Source organism: Dermacentor andersoni, chromosome 3 (genome assembly GCF_023375885.2).
Source record: "Dermacentor andersoni chromosome 3, qqDerAnde1_hic_scaffold, whole genome shotgun sequence".
Taxonomy (NCBI): domain Eukaryota; kingdom Metazoa; phylum Arthropoda; class Arachnida; order Ixodida; family Ixodidae; genus Dermacentor; species Dermacentor andersoni.
Window position 1 is genome coordinate 78,628,295 of NC_092816.1, and position 16,554 is coordinate 78,644,848.

A 16,554-nucleotide genomic window follows, 5' to 3' on the forward strand; every position below is an offset into this window, starting at 1 on the left:
ATGAAGCATGAAACTCGGCATGTTGCAGTTTTCAATTAACCATCACTGCATTTGTCCATTCTTGAAACAAATTTTATTGTACCAAATGCATACAGAATGAATTTGTGGAATATCCAAAGTACATTTTGCTTGTGTTGGTCAAGCAGCTGGCAGAACAAAACCACTAAGTTCCAAAGCAGAAAGGTAACACTTCTTTTGAAGTACACAACTGGCGAAACAGTGTTGCTAACACACGAGTGCAAAACTTGCCGCCGATTAAAAAAAAAGGGAGCTGCTACACACCACTTCGTTCCTTGACCATTTTTTTTCTTTTGTGGCTGATTTTTAAAAATCCTTGCTATAGCAAATGCAAGGACATCAGAAAATCAACGCACAACAGATATTGGTGCAATGGTGTAAAGTAATGAAGATATAATTTTGCATGCACATTATTTAGTCTGAAATAGAGGGATACAGCACAAACGTTACTCTTCAATCCCAATAAAAAATATGGAACTCGAGGGCTACGGATAAATCTTGAGGGCCTCGGATTCTGTAATGTGCAGCTATACTTAAGTACACAAGCATTTTTGGATTCTGCCTCTACCTGGGTGCAGCTTTGTGACCTGGAATGAAAAGCCACAGCCATCGAGCTGCTGCAGTGGCGACATCACAGTAAAAGGTAATAGCGAAAAATTTAAACAATAATATGGCCATGCAACTTCCACATCAGATAGGTCACCTGAAGCTTCTATTTCCAATTTTTCTGGTGTTGCATAGGACAAAAATTTTGAAAAGTGATAGTGTACGATTTTCATACATTAACAATTATGCATATCTAGTTTTTTTTTTTTTTAACCATGCAGCTATTTAGCAAAAAGTTTTGAGCACAGAGAGCCTGTCGTTCTTGCAAAGGAGTTTCTGGGTGACGAGGACACACTTTGCTGCTAATGCGAGTTTCAGAAAATTAATTTTGAAAAATTCAGTCACTTTTTTATTAGTAACTTGGCGGCAACCTTCTAAATGGCATATTTGGAGGAAGTAACATGTGAACGCACACCCTTTCTTTTTCGAAATCTCGAAAATTGCACTTATTTTGAAATATTCATTATGGCGTTCAATTGAGTACAATCAAAACTTGGTGCATCCTGCTCCACATCAGGCGGCAGTGCCCTGTCAAGAAGTGTGGGACAAAGCTTAAATGATAGCCTGACACGGCACACTGATGCACATGCTTGCCAGGCAAAGTGTGTCGTATCAGCTGCTACAATGACTGGCCAAGATGTTGTTTCAGACTTTCTCGAGCCTGTTGTCGGGGGTGTTTCCATCTGATGAGGTAGCGGGACCTTCTTTTCTGCGCTCCCAGCACACTCGGTACCAATATTGCCTTGATTTACCAGTGAAATTCAATGATGAATATCTTGAATTAGGTGCAACTTTCAAGATTTGTAAGAAATGAGAGTGCTATAAAATGTGACTGCCTCCAAATTTGTGGAGTTCCAAAATAGAGGAATTCCTCTGCAAGAATGCCACATTTGCTGCGCTCATAACTTTAAAACAAGAAAATCTGTATGGTAATAAAAGACACCCTGTACATATACAGTGTGCATTGGAGCATTTCATGCAACCAATATTCAAGCACCTTCTGTCTACAAAGAATTCATAAAGCAAATTTATGCTTGGAATCAGTTACGAGCACTGGAAATGCAAACACTGTGACGAACCCTGGTCACATGCCAGGCATTGTGTTGCTGCTCTCTGCGTAGGGCCTATGAATAAAAACCACCTTCAACATTACACAGTAAGCTACCAATTGCTATGTGTAGGAAGACTTAGTTCTTCAAATGCAATTATGACCTAGACATTCTAAAGCTTTTCTGATAATGTACTTTTAGTGAACAAGTACCCCAAACTTGAACAACTCTGAAGCTATAATGCCATTATTATCTGAAAGATGCACTACACATTTTTTTAACGCAGTAAGGAAACATTCATAATCGACAATGCCACCATAGACATGAGAGTCATATAATATTGCACTGCGTGCAGCAAGGATAGCACAATCTCGCACAAAAGATTAGCCTCTCCCGCAGACTTTGAGGGCTTCTTTATTATGTCTCACTTATGATGCCGTGACATGGTACGAAACCATGATGACGTAACTTATGATCATGAGTTACTCTTGAATGAAAGCTTATGCACACATGCATATTCCTGCATTGTAACTCTGGAGTGCACTTACAGTAAGGACACTGTGAAAAGAAGAAAAGGCCAACAGCAAGAACCAGGCAGCGCAGTGCTGTTTGCACCTTCTCGGCTGTTGTCGGTTTAAGTCACCTTCACTGCAGCAGAGTCGTGTTATGCGGCGAAGCATATTTAGCATCATGCAGTGAAGCATATCTGAAGTTAAAGGGGACACTGTTACGGGGCCCCTGCTGGTGCTTATGGTTACCCGACACTATCAGCTTAAGTACTCGTACTGTGACCTCTTCATGCATTTGGACAACACCAATCGCCATGTGAAAACCTCTGTTCACTACTAATCTTGCTAAGAGCCTAAATTGTTTCCAAACTACAAATTTCACCAAGTGGCAAACTTGGCAATGCTTCTGGAACCTCTTTCTAAAGTACTTTAATACTACCAGGATGCTTCAATGTCAAACTGGATTAAAAACCTGGGATGAGATTGCGCAAGCTTCTAGCTTTCTGACTGTTTGCTTCACCTTCTACATCAGTGAGTAGGCAGCGTTCAATAGGCGCTCCCGCTTCACCAAGCAGACGACCGCTGACGAAAGCACGGTGAAAGCGAATAATGAGAGCGCAAGCAAACATTCAGAATGCAAGATCTCGCCCTTGGATTTAGAGAAAGGAAGGATAATTTCAACACCAAGGAACACCAACACTGGGCAACATTCATGCACTAGCTTTGTCAGTTTTTTGATGCTCCCACTACTTGTGCTGAGGTCGCGAGAAAAGCCCAGAGAGAGTATACAATTCGAGAATCATGTACCTCTTACATTGTGGATGTCCTTGCACTGTGCTAACGCATGAACACCACCACGTCTCAAAATGATCGAATGAGACATATTAAAGGCACAAACACTGTTACCTTATACGTCCTTGGTATGCAGAACCCCAGCACCTCCACCACTTCTAAGGAACCGCTTTATTCTTGCCGAGCTAGAGCTATGGCGAGGAAGAAGCGACACACACTACGTACGGATGAGGAAGATGAAGGAAAGTCACATTGCGCTCACAATATCGCTAACGTGGTAGTTTCCCAAAGGAAGCGGTCACACCACTGCATATAAAGTGTATGCACAGGGATTCTCATATGTCTTCCCTGTCCAAGGGACTGGTGGCAAGCACCACAAAGCAGCACTGGTCAGGTGCATTCCAATTAAATTCTTAAGAATTGAGAAAAGGCCGATTCAACACAAAGCAACGACCTGACACCCTTGCCAACAAACCTGTTGAACTGGCATTAAGTTTCAGATATTTGCGGCCACACATATGTAAACCAATGGGCAAGGTTCTGACTGGTGTTGTAGAAGTCGCGGGGCGCTTTTTTCGTTGCGACGATAGATCGGATTCATTTACAAGTAGTGCTCCAGGAGGGCACATGTAACCGGCAAACAGAGGCCTCAGGAGAGCATTAGATTATAATCAAGGAGGCGGCAGGGTACCCAAGGGGCAGCGGAGGGATCAAAACTGGAAGCAGGGCGGTCCCAAACTGGAAGCAGGTTATGTTGCCCAAACTCACGGACCACCCTGACTCCAGCCTTGTCCGCGAAAGCGGACAGCTGATCTTAAAATGCGTCAGAAAATTCGGAAAGTACGACTTACACACAGCCTACAGACATCAAGATATACTACTAGCACGCGCAGGCCTCGGCGAGCCCCAACCCATGGACCAGTCCGCGTTCTAGCTCTGGTGTCCCCGTTACCGATTTGGTGTCCTGGAGACGCCGCCAATAATATGAAATAGTGACACGTTGTTACTAGTAAAAAACACGATTTAAGCCGCTAACGCTACGTTCAGCACTGCCGCGCCCAACAACTTCTACAACGCCTGTGAGAACTTCACCAAGCAATGGTTGTTCTTGGCAATACTAAGAACTTGTAAATTTTGTGTACCGCTCATGCTTAACTTTGTAGTGCACTGTGGCTTAGTGAAGCACTACGATTGCGTGTAGCATACGTACACATCTTACCTGATAGACGGTGAACGGGGTCTTGTACAAATATCCGCTGAAGAAGAAAAGACTACACCTTCACATGTGTTAAAACACATGCCAAACTTGAAAAAACAGACGTACAATGAACCTCCACACGTTAAAATAGCAAAAGCATCACTTAATAGTCGAAAACTATTGAAAACCTTGCAAACGCCATGGCAAGCGCAAATCCGCCATTGCTGCTGATATTGATGTTGATCAGGCTGTCCCCTTGCGATCGAGTCGGCAAGCGCGTGGAAGCGCGTTTCTTTATTCTATGGAAGCGCAATGTAGCCAAAATAAACAAATAAAACTGTGAATCAACTCCAAATACACACACGCAAAAGAAAAATCGTCGGGATTCTCTATAACGACGTTTCCAACCCCTAGACCGATATTTCATACAGCTTGTTGCATTAAAATACCTGCAGTGCATCGTTTTCATAACGCGCAAAAAAAATTCTGCACTTAAGCTTACCCGCACAAACACGCGGCGCAAATTCGTAGAACGCCACCAGTGCAGCCCCCACCCGCCAAGAAAATATATGACTAGTCAATAATAATAGCATATAATTATAACGTGAGCGTCGGCGCAATCAATGGAGAATTCAATTTTATTTGTTATAGAAAATCAAATGCAATGCAGTAAACAATGGATAGAATTAGGCATATAGCTTCCTGGAGTCTAAAAAAAATCTGCCTTGAAACTTGACGTGGTGACACGGCAAATTGTGGGTATACGATTGAAAATAATTGCTATAGTGTGTTCGTGTATGAGTAAGCTTCTCAAAAGGAGTTTCAAGTGTTTCCATGGTATGGCAAGCTTATATCTTGATTCATCAAGTTTTTTTTATTCATATTGTTCAATTATGTTTAAAAAGCGAATTGTAAATCCCAATGGTTTTGTTTTTTACCGGGGGAACACAGAGTTGAGCCACTGTTTTGAAACAAACTTTTATTTAAAGGTAGTTACAAGTAACACCGACACCCTCGCTCATGAAAATCCCAATGGTTGTGTTTTTTACCGGGGGAAACACAGAGTTGAGCCACTGTTTTGAAACAAACCTTTATTTAAAGGTAGTTACAAGTAACACCGACAACCTCGCTCATGATAAAACAACTTTCACTCGCTGTGTCCAGACACTTGGTTCAAGGTGCATGTAATGCTTCATCTCCAAGCTTTGCGTGGTTTCTTAAAGGCATTGTGAAATCTACACGGTGTTTTTATTTTACACCTCCTCATCTCATAGCACAAGATCTGAAATGCGTGAACAAGAAGAATCAGGCCAGCACATATTCACAGAAATGAACTCTTCACAGTGCAGTTGACAAGTGCAAAAATTACAGCAGAAACTGCCAGTCACATGATATGAGTACAACATAACTGTTCTTTTTGCGGGAAAGCCTCAGTCCCATGCCGACATTAACCTATATGGTGGTCATCACTGGCAATGTTTGAAAGATTTTCATAAAATAAAGACTGAATGTCTGGAGTATTTATCATAAGGGAAGTAGAAACTCGCACATCTTCTAAACAGCCCTTTGCAGTGCTAAATGTATGCTGGCTATTGATAGTAATAAATAGTATGACTGTTACAACTGTTAAACAAGACAAAAGCTCACAGGAATATGAAGGCTTGAAGTGATAAACAGTGTTTGGAGGGGGAATGTAGCTGGAGTGAACCTTTTGACAAAGATTTGTTTTCGTCAGTGCCGCAATTAAGTTCGGCACAGCAATCTTTATGCACGCTTAGCTCACTTTCCCACACCCTCAATGTAGGATGAAGAGGAGAATAAGAAAGTGCGTAGAATGAAGTTGAAGTGTAGAAAAGAAATGGGGAGACAGTGAAAGAGAAGGTAGGAGCACTGTTGTAGATTATTCTTCGAAGGCTACTCTTCCAAAAGAAAAAAAGAAAAATATTAAATGTGTAAGGAAGCATTGCCAATTGTTATTATGCCTACTCAAGTAAGAGATGCACCATAAGGGATGCAATATAAAACTGATCTGATATGTAGAGTGGCCTAAAGCTTTCTGCATAGTCTTGACAGGCATGACAGCACAGCACTACTGCACCACTTCTCTCTTCCTAACTGCACTGGAGGCTTGTTACCAGTAATCGTGCCCTGCTGACATGGTTATCTCTTGTTTCTATGTTGCTGTCCCTAAGCTGTTATTTAAGGACTTCCTTTTGAGCTTCAGTGGGCCTTGAAAGGCTAGATGATGGCTGCGACAATCTAGGGTTTTTTGTAGAGTGAAATCTTAACAGGTGCACAACTTTTTTGTTGGCTGGTTCATTTGAATGGTCTGGCATCTTTCTTTTTGGGTCACTTTCACTTTCAACAAGCATGAAAACTGGCTCAAACAAATTGTTTGCCTTCTCAGCCACACCCTCAGAGACTTCACCATCTGATATTGCCTGTCTGACCGAGTCCATTTTTGCTCTTAAGAGTGCTGAGCTTTACACTGCTTTGGCTGCTTCCAGCTTTGTTATACTCTGTACAATGTGCAATGCCCGACTTGCCTCACATGCTTCTTCGGGTGAGCTCTCATGGGCCTTGTTGCTGCTAGTTGGATTAGCGATGACCACACAGTGAATGTGCTTGCACACTGTAAAGTGTATAAGATGGTCACAGCAAGTGCACATGTAAGTATGCACACACAGTGCACATTCCTTACACCTCAAAGGACAGCAAGCACCATCTCCCACTTTTGACATTTTATATGAGAGCCCTTTAATAGACTGAGATGGCACAGTCTATATGCCATCTTCATTTAATTTGGCACAGCCATCTTCATTTAATTTGGCACAAGCTGCCATTTCACTGCCAGACCTGTGGTTCTGAATTCTGCTCAGCTTCTTACCCTTTGCCCCTTTCATCATCTGGATAGCCCTTTTCATTAAAAAATGATTTGTCAAGTCCATGAGGGCAGAAATAAGTTTGTCACCATGCTTATTCTGTTTTCTCTCCAGCATAGTATGCTTTAACGTCCTGCGCTTGCTCTCAAGGTGCATGTTAGTGTTGACAGCTGCTCTAGTCCTAAAGCAATAGGCCCACTCTTGCGGCCTAACTGCATAGTGGTCATTGAAGTACTTCAGGAAGTCCCTCAGTTTTTCTTCCTCACTAGAAAGGAATTGCTTAAAATAATCTTCAAATGCCTTTTCCGCGAGGAACTCTTAATAGTAGCCACACACTATGGTAAACATGTGGCCTTAGCTGTTTCTCTACACACTCGAGTATCTTCTTATGCCAATTGTTATCCACATGCCAGGCACTGAGTAGTTTCTGTTTTGCGGCACCCACGACCATGGACCATGCTTTGTAGAATTGCGACGCATCATCAGATATCAATGTCTTAGCAGCCACTTTTTTGGCCATGGCCGACTCCAGATATTTGAAGAATGCTGTCAAAGTTTGCTCTTTCATCCGGTTGCAGATGAAATAAGCTATAGCTACACCTGATCCTATTTTATCTAGCACCAGAAGAGTGGTCAGCTCAAACTGGTACTCTGTAGTTCCATGTGTGGAGTCAAGACATACAGTACCTGCAGAGCCCAATTTTTCTAGTAGCTCCTTCTGAGACTCTGTCATCAGAACAAGAGCAAAGTCTGCTGAAGGAAATGTACCACTTGGGTCCACTGCACCTTGTGCCTTGTACAGGCGGACAAGTGTTTCACCTTTTTCTTTCATCACAAGCACCCACATGTCTACACTGATAGCGTCATTAGTGTGACAATGTTCAGGAGCAGCAATGTTAAACTGCTGTTTGATGTTATGCAGGGTTGAGCACTCTGCCAAGTGCACGGGCCTCAGCTTGGATGCCACAGATGTTCTTACTCGCTTTAGAATGGTTTTCATGGGCACACCCCTTTCTAGGTTCTCTGCTACGCTGGCCTTTTCCTTGTCACTCATTCTCAAGTGCTGAATTTCTGGTTTATGACCGTAATGGTTTCTTTGATACCTGACTTTTATGGTGGTGCCTTCAGGTGTCGGACGGTAATTGTGACGGTAATAAATGAAAGACATATCTTACCAGACCTACAGCTCCCCTGACTTTTCTCCCGACGGTCACTATGACCTTCCTTTTTCCTTGCCTCGCCTGATCTATTACAGTAATAGTGGATCCTTGTTTCTCCACTGGCCAGCTTTTTGGGGTCCCTGGGCAAAATGAACCAGCAGTTTTGGCTACCCTCTTCTTCTGCTTTCCATTCATGAAATTCTGTAATAAAAGCACAAAATAGCATTAGATAGTGACAAGTACTATTGGGAGAGAGATGCAAACAAAAATAATCACTCTGAAGGCTTTGGACACGGGCTAATGTAGCATTTATTTTACTCCCTCACCTTCAACTCGACTGTGTCATGAGGTCACCCTTGATATTGCTCAAATTTATGTTAAAATTGAATTTCAAATGCAATGCGCCATAACTTCAAAAAATTTATCATATTAGTTTTGTTTTAATAAGAAACAAATATGAAACTTAAGCATGATCTATGCTCACTCCTTCCTCAATATTGAATCAGACTGTACATTCATAGCAATGCTGTTACGATAAGACAAAGACGAACTGAGAGCACATGGTGCAAGCTACGCCCCAGAACAGTGTGAATCCCTTCTCTCAGTTTCTTCTTGAAAAGCTCTTTCTTTTCAAGAAGAACTTGATTTTTTACTGTAGATAGGGGCTTGGCGAGGGAGTGTTCCATCGTCACGCGGTTATGATCTGGCTTGGGCATGCGCCTGGTTCGAAGAGGCAGCATTATGTGTGATTTCAATAAACCAGTTGCTAGTCTGCGTTCGTCCTGTCTTCTTCTACGTTGGTGTCTTTTCTCAAGCGCAGTTTAAGTTCACAAAAAGATGTCTTACCAAGTAGCCTCCTAACACACTCTTCTTAAAGAAAAAAGGATTGCGCGTGCGTCAAATTTCGCTCTACTTTATGAAATCTACAACCAGAGTCCTTCAATTGAAGGACTGTGGTACTACTAAAGAATTTTCCCAAAGTATGCCGGGAGACCAAGCCGCTGACAGCCGCAATTGCAAGTGTGGTCCTGGACCTACGTCGGCCTGCATTCGGACCTATTGCGGCCTGAACTGAGGCGGAGACTACACCACGCACGCAAGTAGCGCAGCGCAACGTCAGAACGCAGAGGAAATCTCTCCTCTCGTTTAAGTAAAAAAAAAAAGGGGGGGGGGGGGGGTGTTGCGCGAGCGTCACATTTCGCTCTATTCTATGAAATGTACTGCTAAAGAGTTTGCCCACAATACGCTGGGAAGCCATCCCAGCGACATCCGCAAATTCATGTATGGTCCCGGTTCTGCGTCTCTGCCGCATTGCAACGTGCACTGAGGCGAAGACTAGGCCACGCACGCATGTGGCACAGAGCAACGTCAGAACGCAGAAAAGCTTACTCCTGTCGCTTAAAAAAAATAAGATGTACAAACGTCAAATTTCACTCCACTTGCTGTGCAGGAAAGCAGACAATGCCAAACGTATGTCATGTAGCGCATCGCTGGGAGCGCGCACACATGACTATACTATAGATGGATAATCAAACAAACTATATTTAACGAGGATACAAACTTCAAAATACCCCAAGGAAATAAATTAGGCACCTGCGCAAAAGCTGCTCTTCGCGAAACAGATGGAGAAAGAGTAAACAAATGCCCGCAACGCATAAACAACTGCCTTTTTGGAGGCACACTGCACAACAAGAAATTAAAAAAAGTCCGAGATATAATATTGCGTTTAAACGTCATTTGCTCACGATGACTGAGAATAAACTTAATAAAACTGTTCCTCACCCTTATTGTTCCGGACCACCAGGTGCACGTAGTCAGCCTCGAAGTTGTGCGCAGCGATCTGGTGCACCGAATACTTCTCCATTGTAGGCAGGGAAGTGCCACATACGTCGCATTTCATCAATTTCTTGACATTCACGGCCATCTTGTGAACGCTCCTGATGTGTTGCAGCATGTTCTTCCTCAGTATGAATAGTTTGCTGCAAAATTCGCAGCGACGATCGTCATCGCCGATAGCAGCTCGATCACAGACGTGCGCCATTCCGACATTGCACGCACTAGGGTTGTTGTATAATCCGGCAGCAATACAGGGAAGAAACCTCTCCAATCACGTGACACACTAGGTATTCAGTGGCCCCATAGGGACAGTTGGAAACCAACTTAGGGAACCAACATCCGGGAATGCAGGGTCACGTGGATGCTGCCTTCTATTGTTCACCGGCCTCAGCCGGCCTGCGGGGAAACGCATGTCGCGAAACCGCCAACGGAACTGCGCCGCGAATGAAAGGGAAAGAGAGAAAAGGAGGCGGGGCTCGTTTTTTAAAGAAGTAAACATGACCTGGGATTTTGGAGAATGCAGAGAAGGAATGTCAATAGCCATCCTATAGCTACACTTAAATTGCTTCCATCTCTGCTGTTACCAAACCCTCTTAAATAAACTCTTGCTACAGAACGCTCTCAGGACATTGCTTTACAACTTTCAGCGTGTAAACAACATTTCCGATGGCGCCTGGTGAAGCGCTTTTTAAAAGGCTGTACCGAGAGGTGGCAATTTTGAGCACTTGCATGCAAACGTGAAGGTAATCGCTGCAGGTTAATTCATAACAGCATTTTGCACACAAAATGGAAAATTCGAATGATGTTAAAGAACGCTTGCACTGCCGCCCTCCCGCTTTTGTAACTGCTACCACGGCAGCTCGATTAAAAACACACAAGATTTTCATCGATCAGTCGTGCTGATACTTAGATGTGCCAGCTTAATTTTTGGCCGTTGCAACAAGATGCCAGTGTGAAATGCTATTAACCTCATCAGACAGAGTGTCCACCCCCATGGACAACACCATTCAACCTCTTCATCATTATACCATAAATGATAAGGTAACAAAATTTGGCGTATGGTAAACCTAGATACAGGCAACACTGCATGTCAACCATGGAACCATTTTGCTCCCACCGAATTTTTCAGAAGATTGGTACTTTGAGTGGGACATACAACTGCATTGTCACTAATGACAAAAAATGAATGCATAGTATATTTCAAATGCCACCTGAAAATGCGGCAATAGAGGATGAAAAGCGAACACAAGGAACAGCCATGTGATGTTAATCCTGCACGTATTTGTTCAGGTGAAGAAATACGCTTTTATCATGCTGAGTGTTTGTCTAATGCACCTCCCTCTGTCCCTGTCATTGTGCCTGCGCTATAACAAAGTACAAGGAAGTAGTTCTTCAGGTTTGTGAGAGACCTGTCGGCAATAACAGATGACTTAAATTGACAATTAAAGAGCTGTCTTGAGTTTGGCTAGGAGGAAGGTGTGAGAAAAAAGAATGCTGTTTCATTTTCTCTACCTGTGCATTTAGGTTCAAAGCCAGGGAGACGGAGATAGCACGACGAGTTCTGGGGTCGATTGGGTAAGTGCTTCAGCGCTGCTCATTTCACCAACACCTCGTCTTTCCTTTTGAGAGAAATTGAGAGCTTTAGATAGCCTATAAATTGTCTATAGGCTGATTATAGACTGCTTTGCCTTCTTACAGGCTTGCCCTTTATTGAAAGTAAGAAAAACTCGAAGATATTGTTTGCCGAAAGTATACAGGCAGTCGTGAGAAAGTGCAAGACCATGGTGCAGGCAGTTGGACTGCCCATAAAAAAATTCTTGATAGCTAAGGGCAAAGTCAGCAGGGCAATGATGGGTGTATGGGGAGGGTTAGAGCAAACAATGGTTGCGAGCTCCTTGCCGACACTGTAAAAACGGACTGCAAGCATTGGGGCATGTCTTTGTCCCACAGCAAGAAGTGTCATCTATTTTGCGTGCCTTTCCTTTCCCTAATGCTGTGCACCAGTACTTACAGGTCACGAATGGCATGTGTGTTATCAAGGTGGCATAGCATTCTCGACAGGAAAGTAGCAAATGGAGTTTCCAAGAAAGGAAAGACAAGCAAGACAGATGGTTATTGTTCTGAAACAGAGATACACTCCAAAGGGTGTAAACTGTTCTTTTATAGTGTATAGTAAAAATAATGCACTTTAGAGGCATACTTTGTCACAAGGCAGTATCTGCTATGATTTCTGCAAGAACTTCCCTCCTTTTAAAGCACACTCAACAAAATATTTAAGTCTAATCGGCAGGCAGCTCTTAGACGCTCAAATCGCCTAACTGAGGGTTATAATTAACAGGCGAGCGAGAAAATGACCTAAATGATAGAGACAGCAGTAGGCGACACAGCACAAACATTCCTGTTCCAGTTGAAAGTGATGTTACAGGAGGTCACAATGCTAGACCAATTAAATAAATTGATAGTACACTAATTAAAACAATACTGCAGTTGTAAAAGGATGAAGCTTTGAAGCAATAATTTGTATGCAGGTTCCTCCACCATAATGCAAAACTCAGTGCATCCTGCAAAGAAGAAAAAAATAAAGAAGGGGAGAGAACAGAAAGCCAGTTCATAGTGCTGTATGAGTGCTTTATGCCCTGCAGTTCTCTACACGTACAGTGCCAGTGCACTTTCCGATGCCACTCGCACCAGCCTAAGATCACCCTTGTGTTGTGCGCTGATGAATGATTCTTGCTTGCTCAAGAACATAAGCAGACCTCCTTGCCTCTTCACCCATGATTCCATAATGTCCCTAATGTATGAATCCTGGATAAATGGTTGGTTGTGTGACATATCTATGCATCCAAGTAGGTGCAAGACTTAGTGCTGTTGGAATTCACCGTACTGCAGTCGCAATGCGAGAATGTGCTGCCGGCCTTTTGCTTTGGGTGTATGTAACATATAATCTCGCCTCCCCTCTCATGTGGTGCAGACGGCAGGTGAGCCAGTCAAGCATCACTGCCGTGTTGGCATCCTTTCACCGGGCCAGGAGCAGGATGCTGGCGGCACGTGCCAGGCACGCAGCCTTGGCCCAGGCCTGAGCAACAAGTGAAGGAGTGCTGCCCTGAAGCAAGCAATGATGACTGCACAGTGCATTTCCTAGTACAAATCTCGTAACATCAAGTTTTAGCCTGCTCATACATGTGCTAACATTATGGTGGAAACATAGACGGCAGCAGTATCGCTGTTAGCGATGGCTTGTGATGCTTTGTTCAACCAAAACATGTTAGACCTGTCTTACTGCACAAAGCAGTATTGTCCTAGGGAACCGAATTAAAGCATAACGCTGTTGTGTAACATTATAGCGTAATGCGCTTTATGGAATTCAGATTTGGCAATTTCTTGTGACGAGTGTATTCATGCTGCATTCGTTGTTGTTATCATTTGTGCAGTTGTGTCTGTCCTGCTGTTAACTGTTTTGCACACTCTGACTCCTGTCATTCCAATTGAATTTTATTGGTAGGCCGAGTGAAGTTTATTTGCAGACACAATATGAACTAACATTGCGTTCAGTACGAGCTGCAAGACAATGCCCGTGGTCGAAGGAGCCGAGTGGCAGCGCCAACATGCACAAAATTAGTGAATGAAACAGTATTCCAATAAGTGATATTTATTAAACCATATTTTTGTAGGTCGGCGCGGCCATGCAATCTTGGAGTCCGTTCGACCGATGGCACTGTGTTGCAGCTCATACTGAACGCAACTGTACATCTGGTTAGGTTACTGTGGAGTTACAAGAAACCGTAATGCAAATAAGTCAAGTGTAAGCGACGCCAACATGCGTGGCATGCGCTGAACAACCTAGATGCACCCAACACGATGAGCAGAGGAGATCCAGTTGTGTATAGCCGTGACCCCACCAGCCCATCGTGTTGGGTGTATCTAGATCGTTCAGTGCGTACTACATGTCAGCATCACTTACACTCTACTTCTTGGTTTTGGTTCCTTATTCTTGTCACTCCACAGCAACCAAACTGGGTGTCTGTCATATCATGCCTGTACATAAACTTCACCCAGCCTGCCAATGAAATTCAGTTGGAAGCTTACACTTGTGTCTGTCTCTTCACATGTTTTTGCCCCCTAGTTTGTGTACAAAGACCTGCTGTCATGTCTTGACCTGTGTCTTCTTGTCTCACATGAGTCTTCTTGCTGAGAGAAAAAGGCAGTGGAACTGCAATGGCTTTTGTGATTACGTTGCTGCCGATGTCTTTATTTGAGCAGCTAAGCAGAATAAAGATGGTCATTGCAACAATAGTTCAGTGTGCCCCGAGTGAACTCAGCATCACAAGACGGCACAACCAGCACTACTGACTACATCCAAATGTTTGGAATTCTGTAAATGGTGTACTTATATGGACAGGCTCAAAGCTCTTATGGCTCTTGCTATGGTTTCAATGGTGTTGCCTGTCTAACATCAACCTTGCCGTTTCAATGAGGAGTCAAAAAGTGGCTTCATTGCTGGCTGTTGTGGTGCTCTTACGAGGATGGTTGGGGATGATGTTGCAATGATGTTGAGATGCAGTGCTTTACAAAGGTCGTTCATAAGGTTCACAGCATTTCCATGAAAGAGCAGAACTTGAGCAATGAGACCCGGGTGGGAGTTCAACCTGAGCCTACACCATGGAGCAAGAAATATAGGAGTGGAAACTCCGCTGTTTGCGGCGACCAGAAAAGGTCACAAGCCCGCGGATATATTTTCATGCTGGCGGCACCTGGCGGCATGGGAAGAAATTACCGCCGTTTCGGTTGCCAGGGCAACCGGTCGAGCGTGTTGCTCCCGTTCGGCCGCGCGCGCCTGACTTCTACTGAGGGCACTCTCGCGCGCTTCTTTACCGCTTGTAGCCATTTGAGCACAGTAAAAGATAAAACGCGTTTTCCATGACAGCTATAAGATGATACATAGCTTCTGGTTGTAGAAAGGGCTATCTTGCTCCGTGGCGGGCGGTTTTCGGCTTTTTGCGCTTGCGAAACTGATGGGTATCTCGTTCCTAATTGCTTAAAGGGCGACCGTTTGTTTCTCGCTCTAGTGCTCACAGGGGTGCGCTTAGGAAGGATGCCGCCGTGCATGTGTTTCCGTTCCTTTTCTTTTTTTTAAGACTCGCGAAAACTAGTTGCGCTAGCTGCTTGGCGATAAGAGGAAGATTAGCGGAAGTTTGCCACACGTGTTGCTTTTTTTGATGGGCACACAACAAAACAGTTTTCTTGAGTGCGCGCACCTACGCAGTTCGATTACGGCGTGCCCGCTGAAGCAAACACCCGTGTCGTCTGCTTGTCGTCTGCTTTGGGCGGGCGCCGCCGGAGTGAGCGCCGGAGCTGCCGGAGCCGCCGAGCCGCCTGCCGGGCGCTGCTGTTTTTTTTTTTCCGCTGCGGCTTCTACGACGCGCCGCATGGTGCCGCCACTGCATAGGGTAGCGTCGGCGCATGCAAGAATTGTGACTTTATCTGGTCGCCCGCGCTCGCTCGCGCTGACGGGAGTTTCACCTCCTATATGTCTTACTCCGTGGCCTACACTCACGTTAACCCGCTACACTATTTGTTCAAAAGTTACCCGCCAATCAGGAAGCACTAGAGCCCCTACTTCCACATAGATTTGTGATTCATTATCGAGCAGCGGTCTTCGTCGTACAGGCTTGTTGGACGGCATTGAAATTGTTGTCATAATTTCACAACAGTGTCGTAAGCTGGGGCATTGTGACCATATACTGTCACTAGCTCGGCATGAGTCTCCTTAGCATTGTGGACCTTCAAATGTAGAAAGTGGCTCACTGCTCATGCTTCAACCAGCTTTCCTCTTGGATGCTGCAATTTTTTGTTTTGATGTCCTGCAGGTGTTCCACTGTACTACATAGAACACAGTTTTCCTATTCCGCTAACACTAGTAGAATGGCTTAAAATGTAGGAAAAGAAATCGACGAACTGTCGAATGTCATTAAAGTCGCTTGATGTATATGTGAAAAGAAAATGTGTCGTTGAGTTCATGAAACCATCTTGGGCCAACAGCTGCAAAGGACTGTCATACTTCTTTTTGCTCTTGAAGGTGTATACACAAAAAGGTTTATACTATACATGGTTTTTCACATTGTTGTGCATACGAGGGTACTGGCATCAGCCACATGAATGAAACAGCAGCATTCTTTTTTGCACCGAAATGTTCGTTGACTTGTGAAACAGGAAAGCATCTTGTATGCTGCTTCCTCATGCATCCTCATGAAAGCTGCAGACACATGTGCACAATGTTAGCAGGCTTCAGTAAAACAAGACTGCAACAGACAAAATGACTTGGCCAAATTAAGTCTGCGGCCTTAAATAGGAACATTGCAGGGAAGCAAAACAATTTAGGTACATCACCAATTTCACCAAACTGAGGCTTACCAATTTAGGCTTGACTGTATATGAAAGTGCTCCAAATGTACAGCATTCCAAAAACCAGTTTTTAAGCAATTTCAGGTCTTGGGTTAGTCGAAA

The 16,554-nt window shown here is 43.9% G+C and overlaps 2 protein-coding genes and 1 long non-coding RNA gene across 5 annotated transcripts in view; 1 reads left to right on the forward strand and 2 right to left on the reverse strand.

The window, feature by feature from the left end:
* LOC126544466 (tectonic-like complex member MKS1) overlaps nt 1–14,343 on the forward strand; it is a gene marked incomplete at its 5' end in the record, with an annotated part of 32,342 nt that extends 17,999 nt beyond the window's left edge. Inside the window, 2 exons of the mRNA XM_050191798.3 lie at nt 11,575–11,625; nt 13,022–14,343. Coding sequence (XP_050047755.3) covers nt 11,575–11,625; nt 13,022–13,130 — 160 coding nt within the window. The remainder of the gene's footprint in view (nt 1–11,574; nt 11,626–13,021) is intronic.
* Nucleotides 51–4,387, reverse strand: LOC129380465 (uncharacterized). Its single transcript, XR_008608508.2, has 2 exons — nt 4,194–4,387; nt 51–3,165 (listed from the first exon to the last, which is right to left on the reverse strand). It is a non-coding gene; the product is annotated as an uncharacterized lncRNA (long non-coding RNA).
* LOC126544457 (uncharacterized) lies at nt 4,792–10,277 on the reverse strand. 3 transcript variants are annotated; one of them, XM_055061453.2, is made up of 4 exons: nt 9,997–10,277; nt 8,230–8,415; nt 6,719–6,804; nt 4,792–5,454 (listed from the first exon to the last, which is right to left on the reverse strand). In XM_055061453.2, the coding sequence occupies exons 1-4, from the start codon at nt 10,253–10,255 to the stop codon at nt 5,365–5,367; spliced, it is 621 nt and encodes a 206-aa protein (XP_054917428.1). In that variant the 5' UTR covers nt 10,256–10,277; the 3' UTR covers nt 4,792–5,364. The 3 variants fall into 3 exon arrangements, 2 of the variants coding, with proteins under 2 accessions (XP_054917428.1, XP_054917431.1); XM_055061456.1 differs by lacking the exon at nt 6,719–6,804 and having other exon boundaries at nt 9,997–10,276; XR_008608505.2 differs by lacking the exons at nt 4,792–5,454; nt 6,719–6,804; nt 9,997–10,277 and adding an exon at nt 9,637–9,984 and having other exon boundaries at nt 6,821–8,415.
* Nucleotides 14,344–16,554: the final 2,211 nt, after the last annotated feature.